Source organism: Leuresthes tenuis, unplaced genomic scaffold (genome assembly GCF_036924035.1).
Source record: "Leuresthes tenuis unplaced genomic scaffold, fLeuTen1.0.hap1 SCAF_4, whole genome shotgun sequence".
NCBI lineage: Eukaryota > Metazoa > Chordata > Actinopteri > Atheriniformes > Atherinopsidae > Leuresthes > Leuresthes tenuis.
The window spans coordinates 18,753,850-18,779,191 of NW_027325358.1; the positions used below are offsets into that span (position 1 = coordinate 18,753,850).

Sequence of the window (25,342 nt, forward strand, 5' to 3'; positions counted from 1 at the left end):
CACACACACACACACACATGCACTGTGTCCATGGAGCTACTGTGTTGTAAGATGCGCAGAATGAGGTCTAACTTTGTCCTGATGAAATCACCACAGACCTCCCAGGAAAATACAGCTTGGAAACTCAAATAAATGCCTCCTTATCAGGGGTGCCTGCAGATCACCCCTTCCACGGATACAGATGCACCATCATACATAACAGAAGCTGTCTTTTTTTTTTTTTAAGTCACCTGTTGTTCATTACAGCCTCTCTCTCATCTTTGGCACACAAAGAACCTACATAAATTATTCTCAAAAGCAGATGTAACACGGACTCATCGGACCATAGAACATGTCTGATTCTGTCCGTCTTAGAGGACCTTGTGTCCAGAGAAGTACACTGCGTCTCTGCAGAGTTGATCAGTGTTTTTTTTCTCCTGTGTTATACAGTTTCAGATTACATATCTGGAGGCAGCAAGTGGGCTGTGTTGCATGAAAACAGTTTCTCTGGGTACTGCTGTGGCCTTGGGGAGATATTGATCATATTCACAGGAATCCATGTGACATGGAATTACCAAATATTAGAGTCAGAGGGGCAGATCTAGTTTTCAGGAAAATTGTTAGGATTAAAAAAAAAAAAAAAAAAAGGCTACTTGGAATTGTTTAATTTAGCATAAGAGATATACTTTGCAGGCCTGTCCACTTTAGCATTTTATTATATCAGAAAACGTTCCTCAGAAATCATACAAAAAACTATTTTAAAAGTGTTGGGTTTTTTTCTTCTTAATTTACTAATGAAATTGCTCAAAAAGTAAAAGACAAGCGCTTCTAATATTTGTTCGCTTAATCTGCAACAAATATGGTTATTTGAGCAGTTTCAAGGCCCCTTGTGGTATAATCTGGTAGAAACTGGCTTGTAAAGGTGGCTCAAGCAAAAAAAAAAAATCAAATTCAGCATATTCTTAACAGGTTAAGAGAAAAAAAAAACAAAGGAAAACAGTAGTGGAAATAAGGAATAATTAAAAAAAACAAACAAACATAGAAATTACACCAAATGTGAGATCTACAAATTTTGATAAAAAAATGATAAATCAATGAAACTTCCCTCTTTACATAGAAATGTATCTCAAAAGCTGTTATTTGAAAATGTTGAAGGAAAAGCATGAAGCTCTCGAGGAGATGCCTCTGTTGGACTGTTGCCCACGGCAACGGCAGCAAGGTGCCCCTTAAACCTCAGACATTTACTCCGCCTCACTTTCTCTAAAGACCAAACACACTGGGGTTGTGGCCAAGGTTAACCAATCACAGCTCAGTGAGCGCCCTCACCACAGTGCATCATCCTGGAGATTAAAACGAGACTCCGACATAGCTATAAATCATTAAGCCATCAGAAATGATGTACAGAAATCTGTACAAAAAAGATTAAATGTTGTTTCTACTCCTTTTGGGTCTTCATAAAAGAAGTAAATGTCAGAGTGTGTGAGGATAGTATCAGTGTTGAGCTGCAGGAGTTATAATTTAACTTTAACAGGGAAGAAAGACTAATAGAAAAAGACGTCTGAGAACCTTCTGTTCTGACATGGTTGGTGCTCTCGATGCAGTTTGTCCGTCTCAAACTGATTTTTACATCATCTCTACAAACGTCATTACAACTTTCCAGGATTTCTCTCTGCAATACAGATGTTGACGGCACTTGAAATACTTTGAGCAGAAACAGAACCACAGAGTGGTAGATTTTGGGATGTAATGCAGTCTGACACAACCCATCTGCAAGAGTAAAACTGAGGGGGAGGGATGTCTATTTGACATTTTTTGAGGGAATTGTGCTCATCAGTTGAATATATGCTCAACGTATTAAGAAAAAAACACTACAGCCTCAAAATGAAACTGATCCAACAAAACCTGGACAAATGCCTTTCATGTAGGTAGAGTCCAATGCCAGGCTGTTGCACTGGACCATATGTGTTCTTGCAAAGTCATCCTGCATTTATCAGGGGAATCTGTAGCTCATGACCCACGTGCTTTTTTACCCACACATTCCTGTTTGAGGCTGCTTTTGATATAATGAAACAGGCCCAAGTACTGTCAGACTTCTGAGAAAGGCCAAAGACAGTGTGATGCAAAGCTCTTATCTGCTTCACAGTGAACTTCAGTCACCGGTTCACGTCACAGCTGTCCCACTTCAGCTCTACTTTCACAAAAAGCGAAAGGTGAACAGATATAAATGAACAAGTGGGCACGATCAATGTCACAGATACAAATGAGCAAATATTGTATGATACCATATATTCGCTTTTAAGGGTGAACGTGTGGTGAAGCCTTGGCTATAAAGACTGTAGAACAGTTTGTGATTAAGCTCCACACAGTGTTGTTCTCGCTGTCATTGGCTGAGAGCACAGACAAGCCTCCAGTGAAATCATCTGATGCCTTCTGTTATCACCGTTTTTCATGGAAGACACTTGGTCTAATGTAATAGAAAATTACTCATTACAGTAAGACCAACAGATGGAGAAGATGTGGATAATCTGATGTACAGTTCTAGTTAGTGCACTGTTATTCAAAGGTGCATATGATGTTGATTATATTCGAAGTTGAGAAAATAATGCTAAAAACAGTTAATTAGTAAAAGTGAAACCAGTTTGGATGAGAAGATTTACCTCCAAATAGGGAAGTGAAATGGTTGTTTTTCTGAACAGTGTCAGTCCTGGGAGATGAATTGAACATTGACTATCTGACAGTCAATGGACTTTGATTTGACTCCGGTGTACAGAAGTACACAGTAACGCCTCTCTGTGGATGTCATAAAAAAAAAAAAGAAGCCAGCCAGAAAATATATAAATACAGAGCGAAAGATGCTTCTTTCCTTCCTGTGCAGCTTGCCCCTTCATGGATTACTATCTGGCCATTTAAATCCTGCCTCGCAACAAATAACTGAGGAACAGACGGACATTCAAGAGTTAGTCTGAATAATGTAAGTGTGTTTTATATGTCATCAATTCAATCATTATCAGCTCACTGTGGCTCACTGACAACAATGAATGACGAGTATGTGAGGGTAATGTTTATGTAGTGGTTTTCTGAGAGAGAATCCAACACTGATTTTCCATTGCACGTGTGTCTCTGTATGTCGGTGTTCACCTCTCTGCACAGTGCCAAGAAACATGGTGGGACTCAAACCCTCAGATGTTCCTCCTCCTCTGGGGGTGAAGATGGCGAGCGCTGGGGCAGCAGCCTGTGTAGCTGATATTATCACATTTCCACTGGACACGGCCAAAGTCAGACTACAGGTACGCTGAGATGCATCTGACATCATACTGGGATTGCGATCTCGATTTCTAACACTGTTTCCTTCAGCTACCTCTGAATCAGTTCTGCATACTGACCCTTCTGCAGCAGCAGGCAGCACAATTTCAAATGGGTTTTGGCCTTGAATGTTTGTCCCCAGATTCAGGGTGAGAAGAGTGCAGTGGAAGGCATCCGCTACAGAGGGGTGTTCGGTACAATCGGCACCATGATCCGGACAGAAGGACCCAAGTCGTTGTATAACGGGCTGGTGGCTGGACTGCAGAGACAGCTGTGCTTCGCCTCCATCCGAATAGGCCTCTATGACAGTGTCAGAGACTTCTACACTGGTGGCAAAGACAGTAAGTGGCTACTGCTGAGGTCCAGAAAACAGACAGCAATGGGTTACACATAGATATCAATGTCCAACTGTCACAGAGAAAAAAAAAAATGTGGATGAAAGAGGCATGTCGGCTCAAGCCAGTTATGTCTGGATAGCTCAGAATAAGATATAGCTGTCAGGGGTTTTTACAATCTCTCTTACATAAAATACTCTGTTCCTGGAAAGCCAGTTCAGATAAGGAAAAGCTTCACCACCACTCAAATAAGAGGGGAAAATGGAGAGCAAAAGAGGATAGATTGTGTAGATGAGATACAGATCATTGAATGCAGACAAAGTGTGATGAAGGAAAGAAAACTGGATTTGAAATATACATTTATCTGTCTCTGAGTGTTAAAATTGCAGCAGTTTTGCAGCAGTCTGTATAAAGATAAGATTGTTTAAACTGATTGTACATCTGTACATGTTCCTCCAGACCCAAATGTGTTGATACGGATCCTGGCTGGCTGCACAACCGGTGCAATGGCAGTGTCCTTTGCTCAACCGACCGACGTGGTCAAGGTTCGATTCCAAGCCCAGATGAATCTTAATGGCATGGCTCGTCGCTACAACGGCACAATGCAAGCCTATAAACAAATCTTCCAGACCGAGGGCCTGCGTGGGCTCTGGAAAGGTGCCGTTTGAGTCTTAGACACCATGAAAGAACACGACCTTGAACTCCCTTTTCGATAACATATTGAGCCATATGAATTTGTCATCCAGGAACACTGCCCAACATCACAAGAAACGCACTGGTCAACTGCACAGAGCTGGTTACGTACGACCTGATCAAGGAGGCCATTCTTAGACACAACCTCCTGTCAGGTAAGTGTGGCAGACACACACTCATGCACACCACCACCTCAGAGAGACAGCTGCTGATTGGGCTAAACCCACCTATCAGACAGCTGATAACAGTGAACCTGTCGACTCAGCACGGAACATTATGTAATTTCACCTCACAGTGAATACTGGAGTTACTATGATTTCATATCGCCCCATTCACAAGATTGTAGTATCTGCTCATGTATTTCCCGCTGAAGCACCTTGTTCTGACTCATCTTTGTTTCTGTTCTTTTCTCTCCTCTCTTAACAGACAACCTGCCGTGCCACTTTGTGTCTGCATTTGGTGCCGGCTTCGTTACGACGGTGATCGCTTCCCCAGTAGATGTGGTGAAAACAAGATACATGAACTCCCCACCAGGCCAGTACAAGAGCGCCATCAACTGTGCGTGGACCATGATGACCAAAGAAGGACCAACAGCATTCTACAAAGGGTAAGATTTTCCATGTGACCCCAGCTCAAACGCTCGTTTAGGAATATCTTATACCTGATTTCTTGGTCTGCTTTTGTGTAGATTTGTGCCCTCGTTTCTGAGATTGGGATCATGGAATGTCGTGATGTTCGTCTCATTCGAGCAAATCAAGAGGGCCATGATGGCCACAAAGAAGAGGATGGAAGCAACAAACTGAGAATCTCGTGTCTGACTATAAATACCCTGTAAAAAAAACAAAAACCTTAACATCGGTTCTCTTTATGGCTTTCAGCAATTTCTTTCCCTGTGGCAACAAAGGAGACCATTGTTCCTCACAAACGGAGCATCGTGTTTAACTTTACGTGTAGAAGAGGACACACAGAGTTTCTCCCATATTTATAACTGATCACAATGAGCCAAATGCAGTCATTGTGCGGGGAGAATGACTTGGATACAAGTTGAATTTGCACTTTAAAGCCTGTAAATCTAAATAAGCCAGTTATCCATGTCAGGCAGCTCAGAGCAGTGCTGATGCACATGAACATTTGAAAAATGGCATTTGCAACCGTAATTATGTTTAAAACATGTTTCTGTAAATCCTAAATATAAGCGACTTGTTTTACAAATACTGCGTCCGTTTGTGTACTTTTTCCCTTTTTTTTACATGCAAAAAAAAACAAACATTTCAAATCAAATGTTGATTTAATAACTTTGAGCAAGATGTGAGAACCATTTCATCACAAGTAAATATCACAGCATAAAAATAACAAGTAATAAAAACTCTTCAGACGTACAAATTCATGGAAACTGGGGGGGGGGGGCACAACTATATTGAGTTTCACATCCCTTATATTAAAGAAAACATTAATGACATGAGTCGAGGCGTATTAAACCATGCACAGCTTGGAGCACAAGAAGGGAGCGCCACAAAGGAGCGTCAGAGAGGTAAAGTCATTTCTTTATATTAAGTTTGAGCGAGTCATTATCACCCCCCTCAGTCCTCAGCAGCAGCTCTCATTTCTCCGTCATAAACAATTTCCCCACTGGAATGGTTATTTTCGAGGTATAGGGAGTTAGGCTTGTGCTCTATGTGGAAAACCTTCACTATCACTGTATTAAGGTGGACTGAGCATCACGCATGAGTTACTAAACCGAATAAAAACGCATTTGTTTGTTATGGTGTTGACGTTCATCACTGCTCCTGCTGAACAGTCTTGCTTCCTTCGATCAGATCGATGCGACGAGGAGGCCAAGGGTCACGTGTTAATTAGAACTGGTCGTCAGTCTGAGAGACACGTCGGGGTCCTGCAGATTTGTCTTGACTATGTTATGGAACTTTTCTCTGTACTGATTGAACTGCATGATGCTCTCTGGTTCTTCTGCCACCCAGAATTTATCAAACTCATACGCCAGATAACCTAGAAGAAGAAAACCACACACATTGTAGAAAATGCCACGAGGAGACAAAGAGGCATAGAAGAACAGAAGATGCTTTGTTTGATGCTATAACTCACAGTATAGCTGATGAAAGTGTGTGAGCTCAGGGGCGCCCTGGACTGTATTGTAGAAGTGTGCTTTCAGAGCACCACTCTTCAGCAGGCTGTAGGCCATCTCTGTCAAGTTGATGCCAACTATGGCGTATGAATACCTGAAATAAATAGAGTTCACACGGAGTATAAAGTGCGTGCCGAGAGAGATCGTAGGGAGATGAAACCTTTGACGCAACTTCAATGCGAACTCTTGAAGTTTCTTACCCCAGTTTCGGATGGTTTGCATGAGACAGCACCTGACGAGCCTCTGCTGTGTAGTTTTCACTGAAAAAGCTGAGGACAGCATAAAAAAATTAAAAAAAACACAGCAGTTACATTAAAGGCCACCATAAAATACTCCTCGACCCGTTCAGCTAATTCTAGAGATGAGACAGCAGTAACAACAAAACACACGCTCACTTGTGATTAAGCTAGATATATATGTAGCTTAGGCCCTCTGGAGTCAAGTGAGCCCTGTTGTTTTACCATGAGTGTGTTAGCTGCAGAGCTTTCCTTTGTTTCTGTTTTTTTAAACAATGAAAACTCAGGAAATCAATTTAATTACAATACATTCTGTTAGTAAAGAAAGTAAGGATAGGTAACAATACAGGGTACTTAACCATGACTGAGGTATAAACCTATAGGCACAATTCCATAAAACTAAATCAATGAAGGAGACTATATGGCTCAATGACTATGCTTTAAACAACCAATGAAGGAGTATAATGATCATGCAGCTGCAGAAACTGTGTACTGAAGGCTGGTCAAACATGTCAGTAATCAGACGGCAGCCAGTTAAGCAGAATGAGGAGTTGTTTCTGGTGACCTATAGAGGCCAGGGGTGGGCTCACTTTATCAGGAAGAATATTCAAAAGGAAATCAAATTGTACAGCATTGGTATTGTATGAATGTTTGTGGAATTTGCTGTACAGCTGTGTAAAGACCTGCCACCTATCTCTGTAAGTACTATTTTGAAGAAGGTCAAATGTCTGCCTGTCCAAATATGTGGAAAAAAATAAAAGCCAACATTTTTCATAAGATGTACATACTGGATGTTTTCATATGAGTTTGTGTTGATAAATAAAAGGCTTCACTGTTATGCATTAAGTACTCACACGAGGTTGATTAGACCCAGCAGGCCCATCCCTCTGAAGTCAGTCTTGGGGTCATCTCCTTGGAATCCAATGTCTCCCCACTGCTTGGTTATTCTGGACTCAAGTCTGACTGTTGGCATCAACAGGTCCCAGAGCTGAAAGTACAAACAATTCAGCCTCTCATGATCTTTTGCATATGACTGTCTGCGTTTGAGTGTTTTGAAAACCCAAAATGCCCAAGGTTTTCTAAATGAAGAAACTTTAAAACACAATGTGTGGATTCAGTAGCAGGAATGCACACCTTCAAAAGCATGGCCTCGTGTTCAGGGTCCTCAGAGCTGAAGACTTCCTTTCTCAAGTCTTCTACAGATACATACAAGCTGCTGTATCCCGTTATCTGCAGCAGACAGATGTGCAGGCTCCCCTTGAACCTTAAAAAATAAATAAATAAAATAAATGGAGAGAGGACCAATAACTGACTAATCAAAAATCAAAGTTAAAGATGAACATATTGCAGGTGACCAACAGCTTTAAAGTAAGAGAAATAATCTTACTGGGGATCTTTTTCGGGTTTGATGTGCTTCTCTTTCATAATTTGATCCACACATTGCTCCAAATTATCCTTTCTGGTTTCCAAGGCTCCTCTTAAAACCTGCAGAGGAATAACACACATGGTAGGAGGCAACAGAAAAACAATTCAGCAGAAAGGCATCAGACAGTCGCTGGCTTGATCATCAACAGACAGAGACTTTTTTTTTTTTTTTTATTAAATCTATGTTTTTCAAAATGAACCTCATCAGAGAGGACAAGATGAACCAGCACCTCGGACTGAACACTGAATGGACTTTTGATCGCAAAATGCTTATCAAGCTATAATTGTAAATGACATGTAGAGTAAGTTTATCTGAACTTGGCAAGTGTGGGGACAGATAAGGGCTGATTAGGCTCAGAAAATGTGATATTTAAGTTCACACATCCGGCCGTCTGAAAGATAACAAAGAGGTCAGTTTACAATGTCTGTGAAGCAGCACAGCCCACTCTAATCTGAAGTTGGCTGCAGTTCGATCATTTTTTAGATTTTCTTTTTAAAAAAGTGCACCTTATGATTAGATTTCCTTTCAGTTTGTCTGCCCGCGCTTGTGTTTCATTGCAGTTTGTTAGCACAAAGGAGTCTCACACATCTACAACTAACTACATTAAGCAAAAAATATTCTGCTTGTGTGGCAAGATATTAAATTACAAATGTCCATCCATCCATTTTCTGAACCCGCTTAATCCGTCGGTCCGGCCGCGGGGGGGGCTGGAGCCTATCCCAGCGGTCATTAATTACAAATGTGATTCTCTAATTCCTCAAATTTAGGAAAATCCCTCAATCTAATTCCTGAAATAAAGCAAAGAAAGGCAAGTGAATCCTAAATGTTGTTGTAACGGCAAATTATTGATCTTTTTTTGCCATGCAATAACTTGATCAAGATCATTAATAAAGTTACTTTGCAGTTATCAGTCGCTTGCTGTCAATCAGCAGGTTTATGCCCAAATGGTTATGAATTAGTCCTCCAAAGGGTGTATCAAGAACATAAGAGAAATGGTCCAACTGAAAGCTGTTCCCGATCCACCAGCGTCGCTGAGTGAACAGTTACCCAGGACTTATCCTCGATATCAGAGACAAAACCAACCTGACAGTTTCAACATTTTCCTACCTTGTTCTTAGATGACTGAAGAGAGTATTCTAGAAAAGGAAGCATGGGTAAGATTAGTGTAAAGGAGTAACTGTTTACCGAGAACAATAGTGGTAAAGTGAAACACTTCACCTGCTTTGGTTGTCCTCGATGCCCCTGGCTTGCATCCGGAGCATATCCTCTGCAGCTCACACTTTCCTGTTGCCTGTCTGATGAGCCACTTCAGCCAGTATCTCAGGAACGACGTGTAGACATACTGCCAGATATACCCAAACATTTCTGGAAGGCAAGCAGAAAACAAATACACTGTTTACCGATATTTTAGGAAACAACCAGTCAAATGTAACATCGCCTAATTTTCTCCTCAATCCGTTTCGTTGAATATGAACCAGCGAATGACTCCTATCGTTTTACATCTAATTTACAAGCATGTGGGTAAATGAGGCGCTTTGCGCTTTCCTGGAAATGTCAACACAATGCCTTTGACAAACATGCACGGGTCTATGTCAACAGAGAAAAACGAGTATAGCTTATCACAGAGAACAGGTTATCACAAATGCTAGGCTCTGTTGCCGTTTACAGCTTAATTGAAGGCTCTGCAATACTGAAGCACAACATACACAAACAGCAGCGCCACAGCTTCACCAGCCGGGTCAAAGTCAAATGTATTCATAAGGCACACTTAGAAGCAACAAGGTTGTATTTTGCAGGTGTAAGCTACGTACAGAAAAGTAAAATCTGAAAATAAATTCAGATGATCTAACATGAGTAGCCATTTAATAAAACAAATGGTTTCTGAAGTTAAAGGAAAGTAAATAATACAAAAAAATACCGATAATTACGATAATGAAAACATAATAGATAATATATCACATACATTTCCCCATGTTGTCTTCCTCCAAGTGAGTCTTAATGTGTTTTATCACCAAACTAATGCAAATTAGTAAGCTTACAGTATAACAGGGTCATGAACGTTAGATCTGGTGTAATGTTAGCAGCAGGACAAGTGCTGCTGACACCACTGGTCTGTTTGAGTCACAGCAACAATGGCCACCGTTGCAAGTAGCTGAGACGCAATTAAAACCTAATCACGGTGTTCGCCGATGAGTGTCTGAGCGAGTCAGAGTCTAAAGGGGCACGATGGAATACAAACACACAACCAGCAATCACAGCGTTACCCCACCTTCAGTGAAACGGGCACAGATGCCTGCACCCTGCCAAAGCCAAATCAATGCAGCTGTGGTGGCAGGCTAGCATTAATGCTAATGCTAACTTCTGTTCAGACGTGGTCACTCTGTGTAAGTGCAAATGTACAACGAGTTTAGAAGCACTTAAGCAAACAATGCACAGTAATGTAAGTAAACTGTTGGTTAGTTCCCCTTGACTTTAATTGGCTAAATAGACTAGCTTCAAAACTCTGGAGTGACAGTTCAAACAACAGGTTGCCGTTGTTATTCATTTCACTGTTAGCTAGCTAGCGATTTTATTAGGATAAAACAACGTCGTGAACGTATTGAGTGATAGTATCTATGATAAAAAGGCAGCTGCGGTTAATCTCGCGCTTCTATCGCTGAAAAAATGTGCCAGACTAAAATGCTTACCTCCACTTTGAAGCTATCCTGTGTGGGGAAAAGGTTAGCAACAACGTTTCTCTTGACAACAGCTCAGGCTCCGATGCATTCAGGTTCAGACCAAAACCCAGCTACTCCCAAACCAGGCAGCCACCATAAAATAAAGATTTTTGAAAATTTTAGACTTATTAATTACAAAGATATTATTTTGAACATTTGATTAAAGTATACTTTGATAACATGGGAACATACACCGAGAAAATCAGGTTAAGTTTAGTAGAGATTCTGAACAACATGATGTCTTTGAACGTAAACAACAGTCCATGTTTTGAACCCACGCTGTTACAGCGCCATCTAATGTTTAGGCACTGCTGTCTGTACTGGCTGCTTCACAGTCAATGTACAGTAACGGGCAGATTTGACACAAGTTGTAGTCTTTGTAGTCTTATAAGAGGCTAGAAGGATGTGTAAAATAAAGAGATCAAACTGTCTAGACTGTGACCCAAAACAACCTAAATCTAAAAGAAACGACCACATAAACATGCAGAAATGGCAAGTTTGAGAGGAGACACATTTAAATACTGAGAGTGAAGACATGGCACAGAACAAGCAGAGGCAAAAAAACATCTACATTTTTGCTACTAAATGGCCACAGTGCAATGTAAAATATCGAAATAAGATTCAAATTGTAAAGTGACAAGAGAAAATAGAGACATGCAAAACGATCATAAACATATCCCGAGTTACCACAAACGAACAAACAAAAAAAGCCTACAAAGAGCAGTAGAATTACCAAAATTAGATACAAATCAACCACAATAAAACCGAAGACCACCATTGATAGATGAAAACTTGGTCACATTAGATATATAGAGACCAAATTGGGGAACAAGAAAGAATGATACAAGACACAAATGATCAATACAAGATGCAAAACAGCAACGACAAGCTACAAAATGGCCACAAACAGGCACACAGAATAGGATCAAATAAATGTGAGAAGGTTACACTAAGATATAAAACAGTGAAAAATAAAAAATAAATAGCACTGCAGCAAAACAGCCAAAACTAGGCTACTAAACAACAACGGTGATTGGAAGTATACAGAATATGACACAAAATTTAAAAAATGGGATGAAACTAAAATAAAAACAGATAAAACTACCACATTATCATGTGAAATGGTGCAAAATGAAGATGCACACTCAGTTGGAGGTATCGGTCAATGACAAATTATTTGTGTGGTTCATGGCCGTTGTGTGCTGCTTGTATATTTAACCCATTTGTGCCCAGGGGGCAATACTTTCATTATCCTTGCATCAGTAGATAGAGTTAATATCAATCCTATATGTTCAACTGCAGCTGTGAGGCAGATATAAATTGTGGGAGTTTACCAGATTACAGGCCAACCAAAACTACATACAGTTTAGTTGAAATTTGTTTGCTGGCCACATAAGAATTGAGTAAATGAACCCCAGATAAGTTGTTGCCTTTCCAAATTTAACCACTAGATGATGCTGTATTTGCAGCATGACACTGTGTGCTGGATTTAATTTATATCAAATTTAAGATAGACCGGTCATATCATGCTGTTAATATTGGGTATTAAACCTGCATTTATTCAATTCTATGTCATTTAATGTCAAGTCACTTTTTGAAATGGTGGCAATACAAAACAAGTAACGACACGTTATTCTGCTCTCAAGTCCTCATCCTCCAGCTGCAATCTGTTTTATCGGTGATGTATGCAGCTAATCCTGAGATGCTAACCACTGGTGTACTCTGTTTTAATTAAGTCATGCTCTACCCTTTCACCTAATCAGTCCCTCTGGGCTTTTGTAGGCTGGAGGTCTATCCCATACAATTACTGCAACCCAAGAGGAACTCCTGTGTACGACCCAGGCTATATTTGGAACCTGAATCCCCACAGTAACCACTTACTTTATCATTATATTCTGAGAGATTAGCCGAGGATGAGCCAGGAAGTAGCCTTTAATGATAATATTACCTTACACCTCTGACAGACATGATGTCGAACCCTTTGTCAAGCATTTTTATTATACCTGAAGAACTCAACAAATGCTCCAATTTGTCTTCTTTGATCTTGTGTCACAGCGTAGTGGTTCTGCCTGTTTTAGCTTCTAATCTTTACAATATTTCCCTTGATGATGTGAGCATAGCAGCCAATTAAAATATAACAGTGTTGATTGTTCTTTTAAGTACATATGACACATGACCTCCTTTCTCTGGTGAAGACAGGCCAAGTCTGCTAATATTAATCTGCCACCAAATTTCTCAATAGAATATTTGTTATATGTATAAATGACATAAAGAATTGAAGATGCTAGTTATTTTTTGCAACCGGATTGATTTAGCTTGTTTTATTCTACCAACACAGCCTGAAGATATACAGTAGGTTGTCTTATGTAAGAAAAATTGCTTCAGATTCTAATAAGAGAACAGAAAATAGCAGAAGTTATTCTTTAATGCTCCTCAAAGTGATTCAGACAATAATTTCCTCATTATTTTGTGAGCTTTTCTAATCAGCTTAAACCAAATACAAACCTAAGAACTATTATTCATATTTCAGGTAAAGTGAGCAATTTAAATCATTAGGATATCTGCAATTGTCTTTTATAAAATGGTGAGACCCAATGCCCCTTTCACTTTAGCAATATGCTGATAAAAATCAAACAACAATATTTTTTTTTCAATAAATGGATAATTATTTTAAACCAATGGACAACATATTGAAATGAATACCTGGATCCTTGGCCCTCACATTAATTAATTAATTAATTAATTAAGTGTGCAGCATGATTTTAGCCCAAGTAAAGGGAAGAGTTATTGCAAATCGTTGCAAAGTTGTTCTGAGTTAGCACCTTTATGCTCACCTGATTCTACTGTTCTATTCTGATAGCGTTTGTGAATCACATGGCATCTCCTTTGCAGTTTTTCTCATTGACAATAAGGCATCCTGTTCAGGTGTGTGCCTTCTGGTCCACATCGTTCAGCACAGCAATTCAGACCTTTTTTTCTAACATTTTCAGCGGTGTGATGGAGAACATGTTTTTTCTTAAGTATATCTGTCAGTAGTAAGGCAGGAAGTGCATATTACTGCTCCTCTACAGCTGGTTTATTTTGCTCTGTGATCACATTCTTATTTGCAGCTTTTCATCTATAGGGCAGAGTATTATTTTATCTTAGACCTTGACGTTATTAAGCATCTATCATTTGAGCATATGACCTCAAACAAAATGGAAATTGCTTAATGAAACTTTTCTGAACGGGTCTGAAATTTCTTGAAAGACAGCCTAACCTCATCTTTGAGAAGTCTAACCTTCAGTATGTGCCCCCATGAAGATATTCATTAAGCAGACCTCCCCGCAAGGTCTACTGCCGTAATAATGAAAAGTATATGATGTCATTTAGAAACAGAACCTGCATCCCTCCAAACGTCCGCAAAGAAAGAAGGTTCCATATTAAATTGATCAATGAAAGGTACAAAAGGGTACATCTGAGTATCTCCTCCCTTCTCCTGTGAAATTATTGTTTTTCTTAGGATGCAGAGCCAGGAGCTGAAAGTAATCAATTTCAAGTGCAAGTGACCCTCCAGTGAACGCCTGTCACAATACTGCCTCCATTCTCCTCCTCTTTCCCATTCATCCATTCATCTGCAGCACCTCGCTGCCCGCATGGACCATCTCGTCGCTCTGGGATAGTATTAACCATGCCGTTTAATCAAAGGTCCTCTTTCCGTAAGCTTGAGCCAGCGGCAACAAAGGGTTCAGAGGCAGCATCCATCGGTCGGTGAGCGGTGACTCATTGCGCACGGTCAGTCAATCAGGGGACTTGAATTTTGCGCTTGGTCGTGGAGGATCGATATCTCTTAGACTCATATTCTGGTGGAAGGCGTGGCCTGGTGTCACCGACACAGGGTTGGATTTTCCATATTCATTTCCAGGGTTTTGCCTCATCTCACAAACACTGACGCGCAAACGGCACCCAACGGCACGGGACATCAAGGTAAACCATCCGTGTTATTTTTTTGTCAGAATGTGATTTCAGTGCTTTAAATGTTTCATTCTTCTGCAAGGTCAAATCGAAGATGCACATATCTGGTGCTTTTTGTACTTGATTGGGAAAAGAGACCACAGGCATGACATAGATCTTAATTGGCCTGGATAGGTTGAGTGCATCACTTGAACGCAGGCTACGTTTTGCATGAATTTACTTTGTGCATGCACTCTCTTCCCTCTTTCTGCCATTTCCAAACCGCTGCAGGCAGAGAAAAAAAAACCAAACCAGGCGTTCCAATGCCGAATATGAAATGACAGTCAGGATATGCTTTCGATAAAAATTTGCGCTTACACGACAGACACGCGGGTGCACAGTGGTACATACAGATGGGCTAAACCTGCCCATGACCCAAACCAGTAACCAAGCATTTAATTATCCCATCCGCACTTGTGAATAACGCTTACAGGTTACCAAGTGTCCTATTAACATGCGTGTTCATCAACTCACGGATCATCACTGTTGAATAAGTGTGACGAAAAATAATCAAATATATGACCTGTACAGCTTCACAACAGCTGTACACTACAGCTGTACAACATCTGTTTAATTGGTTGCTCTCCCTCTGAAAAAAGGAACAATATGGACTATGCTGCTGTTGAAAAGCAGACCACCAAAAGAAAAGAAAAAAAAACGTGTTTACGAGTTTAATATTATTTTAATTGTCATCATTGGTTCGTCATCCTCTTTAAATGAAGCCCAAACGCTGTTTTGGTATGATTACATTCACTTCAGCTCACTACAGCTCACTTCATTTTGTTTGACTCCAATGGATCATCATCATCCAATGGCCTGCTGAGTAATGGCACCTCACTTTCAGAAATGGCCAGATGCTTTGACATGTTGAGGAGAGACTGAGTCCTTCAACAGGCCTCGGAGAGAAAAAATATGTGAGACTGCAGGCCGTGGCTTAGAATTTACACCACATTCATTACTGAGAACAGGAAGATCTAAAGGCATCTTGACATTGAATCTTGCTTTTTCTTTGAAAGGGCTACAGGACAAAGCAACAGTAGTTCTGTTTTCAGTGTGCACTTTCCACTGAGCTGCATTTTGCAGGAATAAATGTAAAAAAGAAATAAATGCTGCTTTAAAAAAAAATCTTCTACAACCATATGTTTGTAAAAAAAAAAAAAAAAGGAGGGGGGGTATACATTACATATTGATGAATGAAATCTAGCAAATTCTAATGTTGCCAAGTGGGTAGTTTGACATTTGTCATGCAACACAGTGATGAACAAAACTGACTCAATATTAAAGTCACACGTACCCCTCAGTGGGTTTTATCGGTCAACTTTTTTTCAGTAAATGTACAACTGATTATTTTACATATTTACAACACCAAGAATGATACTCTACCACTGTGTGAATGAATGATATGCTGCTAGGTGGAGTGGATTGGATGAAGATCGTTTAAGGGTTTAATGCAACACCACTAAAGGAGACAAGAATACAGTTTCTTATCAAAAATATCCCTCATCACTTGCACGTTCAGGCTTTATTTATGCCGACGCGCTGTACTTTGCTCATTTTACTCATAGGTTGGTAAACTTTGTTTTGATTTTGCGTGACACAGTATTTTCAATCCTCTCTAAGGATTTTCATAGCTTTTCCTGTGTTATTTAGATTTTTACAGTATGATCCAACTGGATAACATTTTTTATAAAATATCTGATAATGTTTATCGAGCAAAAAAGCAACAGGAAAAAAAAGTAGATTTTTTTTCAGTCTTATATAAGAATATTCATTCATCAATCATTGTACAAAGACCATGTCTATTTGAATAACATTTTAAATGCATAAAGTCAGCATCACTACAAATCATTTAAATGATTCATTTGATCATTGCAATGACATAAGTTAGTTTTTAATCAAAGCATCATAAACACATACACTTACATCAAGCCGATACAGGTAACCGATTACTCTGATGCTTGGCCATCGATTTTTAAAGAATGTTTTGTGCATATTCATCTCATTAATACTATGATAAGTTTAATCATTAAAAACAAATTTAACCTATTTCTTCTTTCTTCCCTTAAGGAGTGCATAAAGCAGCTGATTGTGCATCTGTGTCCATCTTTGGATTACGACTTCATTAAAAGACAGAAACCGTGAATTCGGCATGGGAACTAACCCAAAAAGGACAGTGACAGTCCAGATGGTGCCTCAGCTGGCTGTGGTAGACTCGCTTGGAAATAAGGAGTCCAATGCCAACTGGGGCAATGAGCCCCACCTCAAAGTCTCTCAGGTTTCTCCAAAGTCCTCCCCCACGTCTCCTGACCAACAGGATAGCCTATCTTCTACAACTGCTCCTGCCAACATCATCCAGCATACCCAGAAAACCGCTGCCAAGGGAGGTGAACCAGTTAGCAGCACTGTGTCTGATAATCCACTACCAAGCAATGGAAACCAGACAAAGTCTGAGCTTGTGACAGGAAGAGAGCAGCCCTTGCCGAACCTGTCACGAACGAGCCAAGGTGTGGGTGAGACAGGAGTAGACCAGAGGGATTCTAATGCCAATTTGAAAATGTTAAGCCCGGCAAGTGAAAAAGATGTGTGTGAGGCCAGTTTGTTGACTGCTGTTACAGCGTCGAAGGTCGACACGCATAGCAATGACTGCAGAATAAAAGGGCCAAGTGGGCCAGACGAGGAGCACACACAGCTGAAATCCTCAGCCAAAGCCACTGCACGAGAGATCGGTGATAAACATAAAAACCTTAACACTGTCAGTGAATCAAGGAGTGCAGCATCTGAATCTCATCAAGATATCAAAGGGAGTATTTCAGCTCCAATTATGGATACTGCTGTGTCACAGAACACTGAAGAGTCTGATCACTTACAAAGCTGTTCAGCAAGCTCTGTTACACCAAAATCTAAACAAAGCGTGGAGACTTTACCTCCCCTTACCTCCACTAAACCTTCATCTACAAGTAAAGAAGCAGAGGCTAGGCCTACAAATGAGAATTTGTGTTCAACACAGCCAGAGAAACAAATTCCATCAGTAAAGAGATCACAAGTCTCTTCAGATAAACATAATCCTGTGTGTTCACAGGACTCCTCCACTTCGCCCCAGGCTACACAAAACATGCCAATATGTGGGCAGGTGGCTGAGACCACCAGCCACACTGCCACAGTTGTCTTTGCAGGACAGAAGCGCGACAAGCTCTACAGGGAGGCTTCGACTATGACCTCATCCCCATCAACAGCCCCAGTCAAGCAGTGTCATGATATGGAGGTACAGGCTGTAGCTAACACATCCAGTAAGGCTGTAGCCACAAGTCCGAGTCTTTTGCCCTTTGCTGCAACTCGGAGACCGAGCTGTGGTGCTGCCCCTTGGGATGAGGCGCAGAGCCTGGCTGTAGTCTATCAGGTTAATGACGGTGTGGGTCTCCATCAGATGTACACAACTTCCCTATCTGCCACCACTGATCAGATGTCAGAGAGATTCACAGTTGAGGCAGAGATGTGCCCCAAACAAAACGTTGCTTTCAATTCAGAAACTTTGCCCCAACAGCCTGACTCCAGGCTGGGAGCCAAGCCTAAAGAACCAGGATCAGCCCTGTGCAACATTCAACCAGTTTATCAAATCAGCATTGAACATAGCAACCACAAGAATCAAGGGGATGCAAGTGACTCCCAAAATAAAAGTGTAATTCAGGCATCTGTGGAAAAAACAGCTCCTTCTTTCAAAGCAGGGACACCCCCAGGGACAGCCGGTGCTTCCGAGAGTGGAACTGCTGACAGAAACAATGCTACGCCGTCACAGGCTGCTGTTACAGCCAAGGCCAAGCAGGCCCTGCCTACAACAACAGCAAACGCTGCAGCCAAATCAGATCTAACTAAAGATAAAGCTTTGGTGAAGGAGACAAATTCTGATCACAAGATAAAACCTGAGAGAAACGACGAGGAGGATGACCAGTCAGGGAATCCGAAAGGGAAAAGTGTTCATGATGTTGTCTGGGATGAACAAGGGATGACGTGGGAGGTCTACGGGGCTTCTGTGGACCCAGAATCCCTTGGCTTTGCCATTCAGAGTCACTTGCAGACTAAAATCAAGGAGCAAGAGAGGAAACTAATAGCCCAGACCTCCTTCAGAAAGTCAATCTCTACTGTTGATTCGCCACTACATGGCAAAAAGAACAAAAGAAGGCAGCAGAACATTTTCAGGTCAATGCTGCAAAATGTCAGGCGGCCCAACTGCTGTGTACGTCCCCCTCCCTCCTCTGTCCTCGAGTAGCACAGTACAGAGGTAGCCAATGACAGACTCCTCCCTTTTCCTAGAGGTCGCAATGTTTGTCCTCCCCTCATCATGACTGCAATGCCAAGTGAAACAATAAAGGGACGTCGATCCCTGTAAGTAAGTATATTGGAATGTTGTAGCATAAAGAGTCAAATTATTTGTGATTTTTGTGATCAGAAACGGTAGAATAGAGAAGCATAAAATGAACACTTCAAGACTTATTTTCTAGAAATATATGTTGTAAAAAGAGAGAAAACTGTTTATGATAAAGGCAATAATGGTAAAACGCATGTATCCTAGTTTCAAAGACTGTTGTATGACTTAAACTCCAGGCTGTCATTGTGAAAGGAGCTAATCATGAGGTAGACATATCGTCTATTGTCAGAACATTGTGCAAAAACATTCAAGCTGGCATCTCATTATTTTTGGTGCATTTGGTATGAGTTTTCAAAGTGTTTTTGGCACTTATTTATTGCTGTTTAAGATTGCCGTTTTTTTTTGTCATGCATTAATTCATTTTCCGTGGTTTAAAAAAAGGGACTGTGTGCACAGGTAAATGCGCTGTCTAATCTCTGTTACTCTTTGTTTTTTTAATTAAAATAAGAAAAAACTATTGCTGAATTTCACACATTCTTCATTTCTGATGTTTGAATTTAGGCAGGTATAAAGTCATTGTTCTAGTAATTGTGTTTAAGCTTAAGCCAAAAAGGCTGATTAAGTTCATGAAAAAGAATCATCCAACTTGAAAATAACATAGTAAAACCCCGAAAGGAAACAACAAACAGTAAAAATGTGGTTAAAGACAACGTGAACCCAGTTAAAACAGCTGTAATCCAGAGCAGAGTAGTTTGTAATCCTGTTTTAAACTGAACTAAAGGTACAGGTATTAATGTGGTGTTTATGTGTGCAGCACGGAAACTAAAAGCAGTTTTCCCACGATCAGTGTTTACCGCGTGGGACCTCAAGCAGAAGCAGACCACTTGAACGAGTCAAATAAGGCTCATGGGACCAGTTAATTGGGGAAGCGATGTGCACTGGCAATTTTTTATAGGCTTTATGAATAAATTAGAGCCAATGTCCCTCACGCCTTTCTGTTAGAGATGCCAATCTCAACTTTTCATTCCGAAGTCAAGAAGTAAAATATGTGCTGCCAGTAATACATTTTAGGACAGAATAATAACCTGAACGAAACTCTGTCTCACAGCAAAATGTGAAATAGTCATGAAAACATAATCTATTGATTCATGTCCACAGATACAATTTCTGCAGATTTTTCATGCTACTGGACACAGAAAGACTTCACAGAGGAAAACAGCGTCATTTAATTTATTGAAATAGTCACACAGTGACGGTTGCATCATTTTTAAAAGGCCATAAAATCCACATTGAAGGGCTCCTGTCTCATACACCAAAGATTTCAAATTATAATTTGATTCAGTCGCTTTTTGTTTTTACTCTCAGCATGTTTCCATGACGATAGAAACAAGAGAATTGTCATGTTAGTCTGCTCAAAAACTGACTTTTAAAATGAATTTAAATATTTTTTGTCTGACTGAATGAAAAGAAGGACTATCACAACAAAATGCTGCAGTTGGGGCTTGAATCACTCGGCAGGTCAGCTCAGCTAGATTCAAATGGGTCAAGATGCTCTGTACCTGCTCCAAATTTGACCCTTTTTAATATACAAACAGTATAAGTCTATACCAATACACTTGAATTCCCTTCTCTTTTTTGCATATTTTTCAGTTTCTTTTGTCAGACAGCTAAATCTGTCAACATTTGTGAGCAAAAAGCAGCTCATTCAGACTACGTGTCAACTCTTAGTCACTTAAAGCATTTCCAAACTATCACTCTGCTCTAATAAGATCCTGATTTCATAACCACAGCATCATCTGACAAATCACCATTCAAGTAAGTTAAAGACTACGTCTGTGCAGTGAATTCAGCTAAACTTGCGTGCATGAATGATCTACAGAGAAAGTCATAAGCAACAGAATATCTTGAACATTTTCTCACATAGTCCACAGCATCAGACCAGATTCTGTTAAAAACTATTAAGCTCCCATGCGTGTCTATTGTTATAAGGCTGGTAGATTCACAACAGTATCTTGCTGTACAGTATATCATAATTGACTTAGATTCCAGCTTATTACTAATGCTTCACTTGTACGTGGTTGGCTAACCAGTAAAAGTAGAAAATGGTTTAAACAGCATTAAAACAGTATTTTTCTCTCAGGTACCCCTCTCAGGTACCGGCACCCACTGACAGCATGAGTGCAGAGTGCTTCTGGACCTGTGATGAACCATTACAGCATAGGTGGGCATGTGGAAAATGGTACTCTGCTCCCTTTGAGATGCCAGGTTAAGAGGCACAAAATAACTTGCTGAGAAAACCTGATTAAAGGTAGACTGACCCTCTGCATCTCTGATTTTAAGCAAGAAACGTTAAATGAGTTTAAAACACTATAACTCTGTTGCTTGAAATCAGATGCGCCCTTTTAAAACAGCAATAAAACAGCAAACCCCAAGGAGTTACACATTATAACCCAATGACAGTTTACTGTCTAAACTAAAATCAATAGAAAATAAATAGTAAATTATTCACTTTGTAATAAATTAACAATATGCCAGAAAATGTTGTGAAATTCTAACAGAAAAATGCTGTTAAAATAGATTAAAAAAATTATACCATATCATTTCTCAAACTAACCTGGCTATTGAAGTTAGATAAAAGAAAGACTAATGTAATTTACATTAATTAAACTTAAATTAATCTGGGCCTCAGTTAAGAATAATCCAGTCAGCGTAGAAGGCAAACAAATTCACAATCAGTATGGGGCTACATTCCCAAAGAGGAACCGACTTCTAAATCAAACTGTTCCGAGCACAAGCTGCAGTCTGCATAACGGCTCTTCTATCTGACTGACAATGAAAACTGGACAGGAATTGAACCTATTGTTTAATTGTATAGTTGGTTGTGATTTGGCTTATTGTTATGATGCTAACAGACAAGGAAAGTGACATAACTGCATTTTATTTTATGATTTTTGAAGCCTTTAGAGAGAAAATAGCACAGCTGCTATACCTGACGATCCGTCAAATGGACCATATGATAGTAGCCACTAATATAAATATTGATGGTTTGAGGTGTCACAGCAATGTTAGAGATTCCTCTTTGCGCCACCGTCTGTCATTTCTGATCTCAAACTCCACAGTTCTACAGAGCTCTGTATACTTTTCTTCAGATCTTTCAGGCCAGGAGCATGTACGTGCAGGTCTTTGTAGTTACTGGGGTCAATTAAATCACATTCCTGTCCACTGGAGCTTATCCTTTAAAATCTTGAGGTTTTAACTTGTAAATAACGTTCATGTCAACATTGAAGTTGTGGTAACACTAGAGCTGCAACAATTTGTTAATCTATCAATATCAGTCACACTGTTATCAGGAGGTTGATTGGCAATGTGACATGAATATTCATCTGATTGATTGACTTATTTGAGTATTTTCTGGTATTCTCTTGTTTGGGAGCTGCTTTACTGCTTGTTTGTATTACATGATAGTGAAATACTGTTTGAGTTATGGATTAATCAATTGTCATTGATGTACTTTATCATGTCTTACAGACTCTGCAATAATTAGTAATTGCATTTAAAAAAAGGTCAGATTAATCAATAATGAAAAAAGAATTATACAAACCGATAGTCAAATCAAGGAAACAACATATTAGAGTTTTTACTATTGAAGGAGTGAGATGAGCATTACCCACAACAGTAGAGTAACAGTAGAGGGAGGAAGCAAGGCCTGTAAAAAGATTAAGATAAAAAGAATGTCAGGGAAAGTTTCTGAGACTGAAGACCAAGTTTTTCGTTTTAGAAAAATACCCATATCAACCATATAATTCAAGGGCAACAAACAGATCTTTGAAATCTGTAGCTTTTTCATCATGTTGTTAGATTTTTAGAATGAGAAAAAAAAATTGTAAAATGATAAAACTAAGAGATTACTGAGGAAATATAAAGATTAATTTATAAATATGGATATATATCTTTTTATGTAGTTTTTGAAAATTGTTTGACTTATTTCTATCCTTTTATTTGCTTCATTCAGTTCCAAACTGCCTCTGCCTTTTATAATTATTGTTTGCTGTGCAGTTTCTTTGCTTTGCTTTTAGCTTTTCATAATTGCTTTACCATTGTTATCTCTCAGTTTCTTTTATTTTCCCATTTCTCTTTTGTGCTCTCTTTTTTTATGCTTTTGCTCTGTCAGCTGACATGAGCTGCTTTTGTTTTGCCTGACTCCAAATTGCTTTTGCTACTGCATGTGCAATTTGACATTTAAAGTGCAGTTACCTGATCCTAGTCTTGTAGTTATCCACTAGACTATGCCTACTACTTAATGACTGCTGAATATTCACACATATGATTCACCAATCCCTCATCTTGCAAGAATTTGGACTGGACAAAAAGAAAGAAAAAAGTCTTAGAGACATCAGTGTGATACTGGTGATCTGAGTGAATTATGATCATGGAATGTTTCTTCGTTGTTAAGTGTTGTATTTTTTTCAAGTACTTTGCTGTCACAAGCCTTCGCATACGCTACAACGCCTCCTTTCAGTGTGAATGTACTGTCTTTACATGTTTAACACTGATTCTAGGAGACTGCTGTTGCTGTTTTAACAAGCATGTCGCTTCATGTTAATGTCAGGACGTGATAGCAGGGATGAAAAAGTCCTCTGTGTCTGTAGCGGTGCTGTGAAATGTCACAACGTGTAACAAATAACGCAGACTTAAGTGTCTAATCCCAATGCCTATTTCTTCTTCATAGACTGAGATCAGAGGACACAGGCAGCCACTAAGTTATACTTATGTTTGTCTCAATATACCTGCTTGGATTTCTGTTAGATCGAGAGCCTGTGAATTTTTCTAGTGGTAGCAGTGGCCTCCTTCCACACAAAATGTGTTGTTCAAGACAGATCTCATGTTAAAGTGCTGAGTGAAGGCTGTCAAACTGACATTACGGATCTGTGGAGTCATCTCAAACACCAAATTCAACCTAGGATAGATTAACATGCCTCGTCCTCTGCTTCCTATTGAGGTCAGTTTCTACTTTTCAAATCTGATTTGTTCTTTTCTGTTGTCCCAGTCATCAGCCTTAAGTCTGATGCCTTCACCACTTTCTGTAATTAGCCGTGTTTCAATTTTTAATAGCCCGTAACTCACTGGGTCGTTATGATAGGCCGAGGTCAGAGCAGGGGACGATTTATTCCAGTGGAAAGGAACTTTGGCAAGGGATTTCAAAGGCACACGTGTCGAGGAAAAACAACTAAGAATGAGGCATTTGGTGAACTTAGTGGTCAAAGACACTCAGCATGACATTGTGGGTTTGAATGTGACCAGGAACTGTTGATTCACACCACTCACCAGTCAACAAAAATCAGCAAGTTTCTGCGATTATTAACCATGACGAGCATAAACCTGAAGGCCTTAAATACAACTGATACCAACAAAAATGGATGGAACACATTCAATTAAATTCAATTCAATTTTATTTATATAGCGCCAGATTACAACAATTGTCAACTCAAGGCACTTAAATAATATAGTCCAATTCAAGCCAATTGGAATTCAATTCATTGTAATCATAATCCAATTTATTCATATAGAGCCAATTTAAAAAATGATATCCTAGCTAAGGAAACCAACAGATTGCACCGAAACTTGTCTTCAGTCCAATCTCCCGTCCTGAGCGTGCCTGTGGCAACTGTGGAAAGGAACGACTCCCTTTTAACAGGAAGAAACCTCTGGCAGAACCAGACTCAGGAAGGGTGGCCATCCGCCTCGACCAGCTGGGGTTTGAGAAGATGGAAAAGAAGGGGGAAAAAAACACCATAACACCATTCAAAGGATACCTGTTGGAACAGGGAAACACAAGTTAATGACCACAATAATGTCACATGCACATAAAATCATTTGAGAAATTAAACAGGGGGAAAAAGAGAGCAAAGTGAGGAAAGGTGTGACAGATGAGGTCCCCCAGCAGTCTAAGCCTATAGCAGCTTAACTATGGGATGTTTCAGGATTACCTGAGCCATCCCTAACTATAAGCTTTATCAAAAAGGAAAGTTTTAAGCCTAATCTTGAAAGTGGAAAGGGTGTCTGCTTCCCGGACATCTACTGGCAGCTTATTCCACAGGAGAGGGACCTGATAACTGAAGGCTCTGCCTCCCATTCTACTTTTAGAAACTCTGGGAAC

General features: G+C 39.9%; 4 protein-coding genes across 4 annotated transcripts in view; 2 read left to right on the plus strand and 2 right to left on the minus strand.

Annotated features, from left to right (window-relative positions):
* The first annotated feature begins 2,831 nt into the window (after window positions 1-2,831).
* Window positions 2,832-5,522, plus strand: ucp1 (uncoupling protein 1). The gene is made up of 7 exons (XM_072384926.1): window positions 2,832-2,950; window positions 3,130-3,266; window positions 3,425-3,623; window positions 4,077-4,274; window positions 4,364-4,465; window positions 4,737-4,917; window positions 4,999-5,522. The coding sequence occupies exons 2-7, from the start codon at window positions 3,141-3,143 to the stop codon at window positions 5,111-5,113; spliced, it is 921 nt and encodes a 306-aa protein (XP_072241027.1). The 5' UTR covers window positions 2,832-2,950; window positions 3,130-3,140; the 3' UTR covers window positions 5,114-5,522.
* Window positions 5,523-5,579: 57 nt separating this feature from the next.
* elmod2 (ELMO/CED-12 domain containing 2) lies at window positions 5,580-10,897 on the minus strand. The gene is made up of 9 exons (XM_072384927.1): window positions 10,800-10,897; window positions 9,331-9,477; window positions 9,220-9,248; window positions 8,074-8,171; window positions 7,821-7,950; window positions 7,541-7,674; window positions 6,651-6,719; window positions 6,411-6,544; window positions 5,580-6,314 (listed from the first exon to the last, which is right to left on the minus strand). The coding sequence occupies exons 2-9, from the start codon at window positions 9,473-9,475 to the stop codon at window positions 6,160-6,162; spliced, it is 894 nt and encodes a 297-aa protein (XP_072241028.1). The 5' UTR covers window positions 9,476-9,477; window positions 10,800-10,897; the 3' UTR covers window positions 5,580-6,159.
* Window positions 10,898-14,277: 3,380 nt separating this feature from the next.
* The window catches only part of herc3 (HECT and RLD domain containing E3 ubiquitin protein ligase 3), a 117,917-nt gene continuing 106,852 nt past the window's right edge, over window positions 14,278-25,342 (minus strand). The window contains exon 27 of the transcript XR_011915384.1: window positions 14,278-14,294. The gene's annotated coding sequence lies outside the window, so the exon portion shown is untranslated. The remainder of the gene's footprint in view (window positions 14,295-25,342) is intronic.
* gprin3b (GPRIN family member 3b) lies at window positions 14,422-19,658 on the plus strand. Its single transcript, XM_072383828.1, has 2 exons — window positions 14,422-14,795; window positions 16,890-19,658. Exon 2 carries the CDS (start codon window positions 16,972-16,974, stop codon window positions 19,084-19,086), a length of 2,115 nt encoding a protein of 704 aa, XP_072239929.1. The 5' UTR covers window positions 14,422-14,795; window positions 16,890-16,971; the 3' UTR covers window positions 19,087-19,658.

Excerpts from the sequence above, each read along its gene's own strand:
- gprin3b (XM_072383828.1), top strand. The coding sequence starts at position 16,972 with ATGGGAACTAACCCAAAAAGGACAGTGACAGTCCAGATGGTGCCTCAG.
- ucp1 (XM_072384926.1), top strand. The coding sequence starts at position 3,141 with ATGGTGGGACTCAAACCCTCAGATGTTCCTCCTCCTCTGGGGGTGAAG. Across the intron at positions 3,624-4,076 it reads CTACACTGGTGGCAAAGACA|ACCCAAATGTGTTGATACGG; the intron begins GTAAGTGGCTAC and ends ATGTTCCTCCAG. Across the intron at positions 4,466-4,736 it reads TAGACACAACCTCCTGTCAG|ACAACCTGCCGTGCCACTTT; the intron begins GTAAGTGTGGCA and ends CTCTCTTAACAG.
- elmod2 (XM_072384927.1), bottom strand. The coding sequence starts at position 9,475 with ATGTTTGGGTATATCTGGCAGTATGTCTACACGTCGTTCCTGAGATAC. Across the intron at positions 7,675-7,820 it reads ACGAGGCCATGCTTTTGAAG|CTCTGGGACCTGTTGATGCC; the intron begins GTGTGCATTCCT and ends TTGTACTTTCAG. Across the intron at positions 6,545-6,650 it reads GCAAACCATCCGAAACTGGG|GTATTCATACGCCATAGTTG; the intron begins GTAAGAAACTTC and ends TATTTATTTCAG.